At 41.6% G+C, this 9,616-nt stretch overlaps 1 protein-coding gene across 2 annotated transcripts in view; it reads right to left on the bottom strand.

The window, feature by feature from the left end:
• Nucleotides 1-220: 220 nt before the first annotated feature.
• UBAC2 (UBA domain containing 2) overlaps nucleotides 221-9,616 on the bottom strand; it is a 253,828-nt gene continuing 244,432 nt past the window's right edge. For both annotated transcript variants that reach the window (XM_028526383.2, XM_028526382.2), the window contains one exon: nucleotides 221-572. In XM_028526383.2, the coding sequence (XP_028382184.1) occupies nucleotides 465-572 (108 nt within the window). In that variant the 3' untranslated portion in view covers nucleotides 221-464. The remainder of the gene's footprint in view (nucleotides 573-9,616) is intronic.

Here is a 9,616-nt window from a genome sequence, read left to right as displayed (position 1 = left end):
ATAATCTGACATGTCCTTCCCAAATAACATTCCCTTTCCTCCTTTAGCATTTATGATCAGCTATAATGTAGAATGATGCATTATAATAAAAAATATTATGATAGAACTAATTTCCCATCTGGAGTGCTATTCCACTGTTTGTGGATAGCTGCAACTTTAATGTATTTTAAACACATTAGGAATGAGTGATGATTCCCCAAACTAAGGAAAACAACCAATTAAAAAAGGTAGAAAACACATGCTAATTTAATGGCAAACATTTTAGAGTCTCAAACCTTATTTTCGATGCTCTAACAGTAACAATCTTGGAATTAAAGGAGGGAACAGTGGGATCCACTATTTTCCCAAAAGAACATTGAGAACATCAGCCAGAGAGTGCAGGGTTCTTGGCCCAATGCAGTGGCAGGGACAGGACACGCCTGAGTCAGTGGCTTGGCAGATCCCAGTGTTGTCCCCAGGGACTGTCAGTGCTGTAGCAGGAAGTTGGTAGCCACATTAAGGTCATTATTTGAAGCTCTCAGGGCTTCCAAAGCATCACCTCTGGAAAATCCCATCTCCATGAGCCGGGCAACCTGAACAGAAACAAACCAGAAACCTGATGAGGCTGATTACACTGCCACTAATCCACCAGGCTCAAAATGTTCTTCATGTAAAGGACAGACTGAACCCCTACCCCCTAAAAAACTCAAATTAATTTTCATTTCAGAGTGAAACTTGATGTTCAAAACATTATAACAGGTACATTTTAAAGTGCTTACTATGTACAACCAATAGATATGCGTTTTCTCATTTAGTCATCCTTTTAGAAATGAGGAATAGGGTGCCCAAGGTCAAGTGACTTGCCAGAATGAGCAGAGGGTGGTTGAGGTCTTTGGACTGGAAGGCAGGTCTGTGGAGGCAGCCCCATGCTTGCCTGCCTCACCACACTCCCTCACTGTCAGATCTGATTCCTAATTAATAACTTACCAAGCTGTATTTCCTTACACATTTGAACAACTGATTAACTGAGGGTTCATTCCTGATGCTGGCAGTGATTGACCATAAAATGTGTTTTAAGTTCTTGGCACCACACAACCAGAGACTGTCTTGTGAATGCCCATGCCTCTTCAGCATTTCACATTAGTCACACATGTTTTAAGTCCCAGCCAGGCTCTGTAGGCAGCAGCAGCTGTGTGTAAAGGAGGGTGACACAGGTAGAACTGCAGGGAGGAGGTAGTAAAGCCACAAGGTAGGGAGGACGAGGCTTGCATTTTTTACCACAAATCCTGAATCTGTGAATTTAGAGGTTTCCTGTACTTTTACATATAGGTAGTCTCCAATGTCAAAATTGGCAGAGATACTAAAGATTTTTTGTAACCTATTTTCCTACTTAAAAATGTATAATGAAAATATTTATGACCCTGGATGAACCATGAGCATCTTTTTTTTGTACTTATATTAAAATATACTATGTTTGGAGTAATATATAGGAAAAACTGGTACTCTTACAAATGTTGAGATTTTCAACAACTTATGGGTTAAAGAGGCTTCTGTGGGCTGAATGAGGACTTAGTCACCATTTCTAATCTGCTTTCTTGTAGAAAACAACATGCTGGGTGCTACCCAGTGGAAAGAGAATGCCTGATATTGTCCTCCTTCCCCTGCTTAGGAGAGTCAAGGTGTGTTCGTGTGGGGTAGGGTGGGCAGTGGTTGGAGGAGAGAACAGGGTGTGGGAGGTGCCAAACTGCTAGAGGAAGAAGGTACAGAGCCAAGAGAGCAGCTTGCAGGGGACAGGGCAAGGGTGGGTAACTTCTTGGGAACCTCCCAGGCCCAGGCCCCTAGATCCCTTATTCCTCAAGGACCCTCAAGGAAAGTCTCACCCAGTCAAGAGGGCATGTAGGGGATGCTTCTCAGAAGCTGGGGTTCTAGCCAGTGTTTTTCAAATTGAGACTGTGACCCTTCATTAGTGGGTCATGAACAGTTAGTAGGTTAAGATTAGGATTAAAATTTGCATGTAGTGAGGGTCTTGCTTCCATAAAATGTCATTTCAGTTCTCCTTATTCACATATGTATGCAGTGGGCTACATTTCCTGCTGTGGGCTGTGGTCAGAAACCTTTGACAGCTGTTTTCTAAGGGAATGGCCAATGCCTGCAGGCAATTTCCAACTCAGCTCCCGAGGTTGATGGGTAGTGTGGACAGAACAGAATGGCAGGAATCTTCTAGTTTCACTTCCCACTCAAAGAAAGGCCTGCCTTTTCCAGAGTCTCATGAACATTCTTGACTCATTGGCCAAGATGTAGAGGTCTTCCTCAAACAGAGCAGAATCTGCCTTTCACTAGTTGTCATCTGTGGGATGGCAAAAACCCTAATTTTGCCCTTAGATGTAACAGAAAACTTTATTCCCTTCTCTGGGGGAAGCACTTTGAGTGTCTGAAGGCTGCCCCTCTTTCCCTCAACTCCTTCATTAGCACCCCACTGCTGGTCGGTTCTAGGCCATGCAACACTGTTTTCCCCCTTCCCTAGTGGTGTTTCCTCTGCTGCAAGACTCTTTCTTCCCTTTGCCCCTGGCCTGGTCATTTCCTCTTCACCCAGAAGATCTCAGGGTGCTTGGCCCTTTTCCAGGTCTCCCAGACTAGGAGGAACCCCAGAGTAGAAGTCTAGTGGCTCCACTGACCTCTGTCCTGTCCACCTCATGGCTGTGACTTTTACCTTTATTTATAGGGCTGACTGCTTCTCCCTACCACTGTATTGTAAGCCTTCCAAGAAAAAGAGCCCTGGAAGCTTTTGTTCATTCCTGTTTTCAGCATCCAGCACTTTCCAGCTTACCCCTCCCCTTTCAATGCTTGCCCATTTATGTCATCTCAGAATACGGCACCCCAAACTGAGTAAAGTACTGTTGCTATGATCTGACTGGGGCAAAGGGCAGTAAGACTGCTGTTTTCCTGTGATCACAATCCTTATGACTGTAGAGAAATGCTTTAGTAGAGTGCATATATGTGTGTATTTATATGTATACATGTCCTTGTGTATGTAACTACATCATACTGTGGTGGCCAGTTAAATTGGGCCCTGCTAAAAACCCTCAGGTATTTTCACATAAAATGCTCTCAAGCCTCAAATAAGCCTACTCTGTAAGTTTATATTTGATCTTCCAGGTTTAGGATCATGCATATCTGTTAAATTTCCTTGAATTATTTAGTAACTCAAAGCTATTTTCAGTTTAAATTCTGTTGTCTACTATGTTAATTAGCACTCCCCAAGCTTGTATGAGCCATAATTTGATTAGCAAACCTCTATTATGTCATTCAGGTTATTGATGAAAATGTCAGGCAGGTAAGATTAAAGAGAGTCCAGAACTCTCTAGAGACTTCCCTTTCTACTCAAATGGCTAATCAACATTTTGTTAAAGATTTTTAGCCAGTTTCAAACCCACTTCATATTAGTATCTGTTGCACATGTCACCAACATATCTCTTCAGGTGGGGTGATATAGTCAAATGTCTTAGTGACATCCTGTGTCAACAGGATCAGTTTGGTGCCTTAGACCACAATGTTCTCTTTAACACTCACAAGTTATCTGTTTGATAATCTATTTTAGGTTCCTGACAGACAGGGAACATCATATTGCCATTCAATGCTAAGAATCCACATTCTTCTCTTTCCTTGGGGCATTTCAGAGTATTCCTCACCTTGCTTTCTCTACCCTGGTCAGGACTTGTGTTGAATGTATGTCAGTGGGGAAGAAACCACCTCACTTACCCAGGTACTTTTACTAGGTTATTTCCACTCTTGGATTGAAATAACCTTATATAATGTTTATTCTCATTGTTTCAGTTAAGGACCACTATTTTTAGAGGAGTCAATGTAACCCACTGGGGAGATGGGCAGCTCTACCTGCCCTCTTGTTACCCACAAACACCACACCAGGCACAACAACTGGCCATTCTTAATGACTTTGAACGGTATGGCAAGCACTACATTATCACCTCCTTGTCACCCGTAGTACTTTCAGCATAGCTAAGGACTAACGGGCTGCTGTTTTGCACTTGGCTTTCAAGAACAAATCTATCTTTTGGTAAATCATGACTTAAAATCTGCAGCTAATCCAGAAGATTCTGATGACAACTTGGTTGCACAGGCCCTAAGGCAGAGCAGCAGCATTGAGAGTGGGACTTCAGCACCTGCCTCAGTTATGAAAGGGCTGTGCTGTGTCCTACATGGCAGGTGACTTATGGTTCGAGGAGAAAAGCTTCTCTGCATGTGAAGCTTCTCCTGAGTTCATTCTTTCTGTCACACCAAATAACCATATCTGCAGTGGCTTCTGGCCAAGATGGAAGCATAGGCAGATATGCTTTGTTTCCTTACACAACCAAAAAGGATAACAACCAATTTAAAAACAAAAAAAACAACCAGAACTGACAGAAAATCTAACTGTATGGAAGTCTGACAACCAAGGAGTTAAAGAAATATTCATCCAGACTGGTAGGAGGGGTGGAGACAGGAAGCCAGGTTGGAGAGGATGTGCAGCACGGCAGCAGATGGGGCAGGAGAGGTGGTGGCTAGCACACCCAGTGGTCCCACATTCGTATGTGGATAAGCTGGGAGGAACAACTCGGAAGTGAGACAGACTGTGCAAACCAGGGTTCCAGAGCCGGGAAACTAAAGCCTCAAATCCTCTTGGCTATAAAAACTTGCGGGGGTTGTGGCGGTGGGAGAAACTGCTGGTCTCACAGGAGAGTCCACTGGAGGAATCCACAGGGTCCTAAAATATACACAAGCCTACCTACCTGAGAATCACCACCTAAAAGGGCATAATCTGCTTGTGGGAAGCGAGAGAAGTAACTGAAAGTGGGGTGAGAAATGAGCAAGTGCCATTGTTCCCACTCTGACCCCTCCCCCTCCCATATGGCACTATATGGCACATATAGTGCCATAATGCAGTGAAATGGGTTGCCCTGTCCTGGTGAGCACCTAAGGCTCTGCCTCTTACAATGTAACAGATACACTGAGACAAAGAAATATGGCCCAAATGAAAGAAAAGATCAAAACTCTAGAAAAAGAACTAAGCAACAAGGAGATAGTCAACCTACCAGAGGCAGAGTTCAAAACACTGATAATCAGGATGCTCACAGACATGACTGAATACGGTTGCAAAATAGAGGAAGAAATAAAAGCTATACAAAGTGAAATAAAGCTAAATATACAGGAAACCAACAGTGAAGGGAAGGAAACTGAGACTCAAATCAAAGATTTGGAATATAAGGAAGAAATAAACATTCAACTGGAACAGATAGAAGAAACAAGAATTGAAAACAAAATGAGGAGAGGCTTAGAAGCCTCTGGAACAACTTTAAACATTCCAACATTTGAATCATAGGGGTGCCAGAAGGATAAGAAGGACAAGAAATTGAAAACTTACTTGAAAATATAATGAAGGAAAACTTCCCCAATCTGGCCAAGGAACTACACATGCAAGTCCAGGAAGCTCAGAGAGTTCCAAAGAAGTTGGACCCAAGGAAGCACACACCAAACCACATCATAATTACATTAGCCAAGATTAAAGATAAGGAGAGAATCTTAAAAGCAGCCAGAGAAAAGGAGACAGTTACCTATAAAGAAGTTTGTATAAGGCTATCAGCTGCTTTCTCAAAAGAAATCTTGTAGGCAAGAAGGGGCTGGAGAACAGTATTCCAAGTCATGAAAGGCAAAGACCTACATCCAAGATGACTCTATCCAGCAAAGCTATCATTTAGAATGGAAGGGCAGGTAAAGTGCTTCCCAGATAACATCAAGTTAAAGAGGTTTATCATCACCAAGCCCTTATTTTATGAAATGTTAAAGGGACTTATCTAAGAAAAAGAAGATGATCAAAATTATGAACAGTAAAATGACAACAAACTCACAACTATCAACAACTAAACCTAAAAAATAAAAACAAACTAAGCAAACAACAGGAACAGAATCACAGAAATAGAGGTCACACAGAGGGGGTTATCGGTAGGGGGGAGAATAGGGGAAAAGGTACAGGGAATAAGAGGCATAATTGGTAGGTACAAAATAGACAGGGGTAGGTTAAGAATAGTATAGGAAATGGAGAAGCCACAGGACTTATGCATGACCCATGGGCGTGAACTAAGAGGGGGGAATGCTGGAGTGGGGATTCAGGGCGGAGGGAAGTAAAGCAGAGAAAAAAAAAAGGGACAACTGTAATAGCATAATTAACAAAATATACTTAAAAAAGCCCAACCATATGTGCAATGTCAGTGGTTTTGACAACTGAGCCAAGTTTTCATAGGTCTTTTTCAAACACTTTCACAGTGAGTCTTTGTTGTTACAAGCTTGCAGAAACTGGCTCTTTGTTCTGAAGGCTGGCAGTCATGCCCTATTTAAGCCAAAGCTGGCTTCAGAGCCTTCTGAGTTTTTTAGGAGTTCTTTTTTGAAGACAAGTGTGATTAGAAAATTTTATTGTTGGTACTTCAACCAGATGGAGAAACTTATTAAGTAGAAATAGTATTAACATATTTTTTATTTTCAAACAATGAACAATTACATTAGAAAAGATTACCTGTAAGTTCTTCCTAGTGTCAGAAGCTGTAAACATCCACAGAAAAGTGAAACTGCATGTTTGGCGTTGGGTATATGCACAACGAGTAGCCAGAAAAAAGAAGAAGTAAAGAAACAGCAGCTCTAACAGTGTTTCTCACTGCTCCTAGCCCATAGTGGGCTGTATCTGGATGGGACTCCCATAACCCTGAAAGTTGGCCATGCATTCTATTGACATCTCTTCTTTGGGTAGTCCAATGGTTCACAGAATAGATGGTAACGATGGGGGCATAACCCAGTAACAGAGAAAGCAGGTATCTATGGCTCTCTTGGGTGGATACTAACAGTTAGTGTTGTGGATCTTAATGTTGATCTGTGTTGAGAGGCCCATCTTGTCCAATCCTAGTGCAATTGGTTACTGTCTCTATGTGAAATGTTTAGCACAAGCTCTCATGCTCAAATAGCAGAAAGAGAAAATCAAGGTCCTTGCAGACCTGTGGTTAGGTAAGGAAAATACAGACAAGAGTTCAGAAGTTTAAATACAGTTCCTTAAAATAAAACATGGTACGCTGGCAGCTGTTTGAGATCTCAAGTACTTGTACTTGAGTACTCAAGATCTCGTACTCAAGTACAAGAGAATCATCCCAGTCACCATTGTTGGCAGGTGGGGACCCAGTCAGTGGCAGAGAGAGCCTGAGCTCTGGAGTCAGGCTCCAGGTGGCCTTGTACTCACTATGTGGCCCCAGGTAGGGCACTTATGCCTCAGTTCTCAGTTTTCTCACAGTTTTGAGGATAAGAGATACATACATGAAAGGCCTACAACAATGACTGGCATATAACAGGTGCTCAGTAAGCATTACCTCTTCTAATAATTATTGTCCTCCTGGACAAAACCAACAGCCTGACTAAACCACCCTTGGGTTTTGTTTTTGGCATTCACTTTAACTGCTTACACTTCCCTAATATTATATCCTTTGTTGGTCAAAGAACTGATGTGTCTTTTACAAATGATTTAAACTAGGCTCATCTTCAGTGAGTATATGGCTAGCATGGAGTGGCTGGAAGTCTCAGAGCAGAAAAGTCACCCTTTCTGGGGCTCTTGGTCATTGCCATCAAGGGAGAGGCCTATGCTCTCCACTGTGATAAGGACCTGCTTAAACACTGGCTTCACAGCTAAGTATGCCCACGTGTACATCAACTGCCAATACAGTCACACCTTAAAAACAAATGCAAGTGAATTTTGCTACTTATTTCCTGGGCTGAAATGACATAAACAAGAATTGGCCTATGAAAACTAATGTGATGAGAAACAACAAAGTCAGAAAAATAGGCATAATTTTTTTAAAAGGTGATCACAACATTCTAACAAAAAGCCCACGTTATTATAGTGACTCTTGGAAACACCTTACTTTATATCTGTATAAATGCTAGGAAATATTCAACTCTAATACTTATATACATAATGGCATTTATAGTTATTTGGTTTATCTCCCTCCCCATCCAAAGCATATATATTATTAAAAATGTTAAATCATACTGAAAACCCAATTTGTTTTCTCCATAGGCTGTTTCCTGTCATTTTAGTTCAGCTATTATAAGGAGAACTATCTGCTACCTTCCTGATCAGATCTAACATCCAAGGGAAGAGAAAATTTCAATGTGAAATCTCCTAATATTATTTGGCCACAACATAAAAGAACATCCTGATCAATTTAAATAAAGTTGTGAAAGTACAGGAATCCAGTGAATATTTACAGACTACCTCTGCTACTTTAAGACCTATCTTAAGTAAATGCAGTTGGTTGGGTTGGGTTTAGTGACTTGCGGGTTGAGTTCTCCCTGGCTAACCATGAGCTCCACAAGGGCTGTACCACGCTTGTCTGGTTTCCCACCCAACACAGGGCATGGCACACAGAAGGTGCTAGAGCAGTCAGAGAAGGAGTGTAAGTTCAGCAATGTAAGTTCTTTAAGGACCTGACAGTCATTGGGGGAAGATGACAAATCAACATCTTGGGGACAAAATGAGAAAGCTAGTAAAACACTCAGAATTCTCATAAAGAAGATGCTAAGATAGACACTTTCTGATTTAAAAAGTGAGTCAAGAGCAAGGCAAACACACATTATCAATCAGTAAGTCCTGTGGCATAAGCCCTGGCAGTAGGTGTTTTTTTTTGTAATGCAAGTGCCTGACTTAAGCTTTGAGGGCCCAGGTACTCCCCTCAGTGTTGGCTATCGGAAATAACAGGTGCCAGAGACATGACTAGATAAAGAGTCAGGCTGCCTTCTCCCATCTGAAGTTCCTTTGTTTTAGAGATCTTGGTTGATTTTAATAAATGATCAGTGGGCCCCTTTTTTTTCCTTCTGCACTTTAAATCCCCACTCTTATCTTTTAAATTCACTCATAAAGAGTGAGCCTGTAAAACCCTAGGCTCCCACCCTTGACCCCAATAAAAACAGAACCCCAGGCCTGTGCAAGAGCCCTTCTCTCCTTCACCCCATCTCCCACCTGTTGCTCTTTTGCTCTCTCTTATTGTGTACCTCACTGGGTGGCCCCAGGTGTGCTGTGTGATTTCCAGGTGTTGTAAGTAATAAACTATTATTTTTTCAAAGTTTTCTGATGATTATTGCTAGGCTGAGACCAGCACAAAACAAGTCCATTTGGAAAACTTTAAAAATACCCCACAGGAGTTTTTCTAAAAAGCATTTCTGTCAACCTTCCTTCTCTGTTTCAGAGCATAGTAAGTACCTTCCTCCTTTGCTTGTGCCTCACAGGAAAGTTTCTGTCTAAAAACTCTCACCACAAGACATTAGAATCTAGTTCATCTTGGTTTCTAGTCCAAAACCTAAACGATCGTTTTCATTAACAGCTTTTAGAAAGCAGGTTTAGTTGGGTTAATAGCCAAAAAGAGTCTTAATGCTTTTCCTGTCTTCCACATCAACTTATTCATAACAACTAAAGTTGTCCAAATGTCATATCTCTAATGCCTATTTTCTCTAAATGAAAACTTGACACCCCAATTAACAAGGATCAGAACTGATTAGACCTAAGGGCTAGAAAGGAGAAACTGGTACTGAAATTCCAGCTTAGCCCTAT

The sequence above is a fragment of the Phyllostomus discolor genome, chromosome 11 (assembly GCF_004126475.2).
Source record: "Phyllostomus discolor isolate MPI-MPIP mPhyDis1 chromosome 11, mPhyDis1.pri.v3, whole genome shotgun sequence".
NCBI classification, from domain to species: Eukaryota; Metazoa; Chordata; class Mammalia; order Chiroptera; family Phyllostomidae; genus Phyllostomus; species Phyllostomus discolor.
The sequence above is the reverse complement of the archived record's forward strand: the minus strand, read 5'-3'. Positions and strand labels throughout refer to the sequence as shown.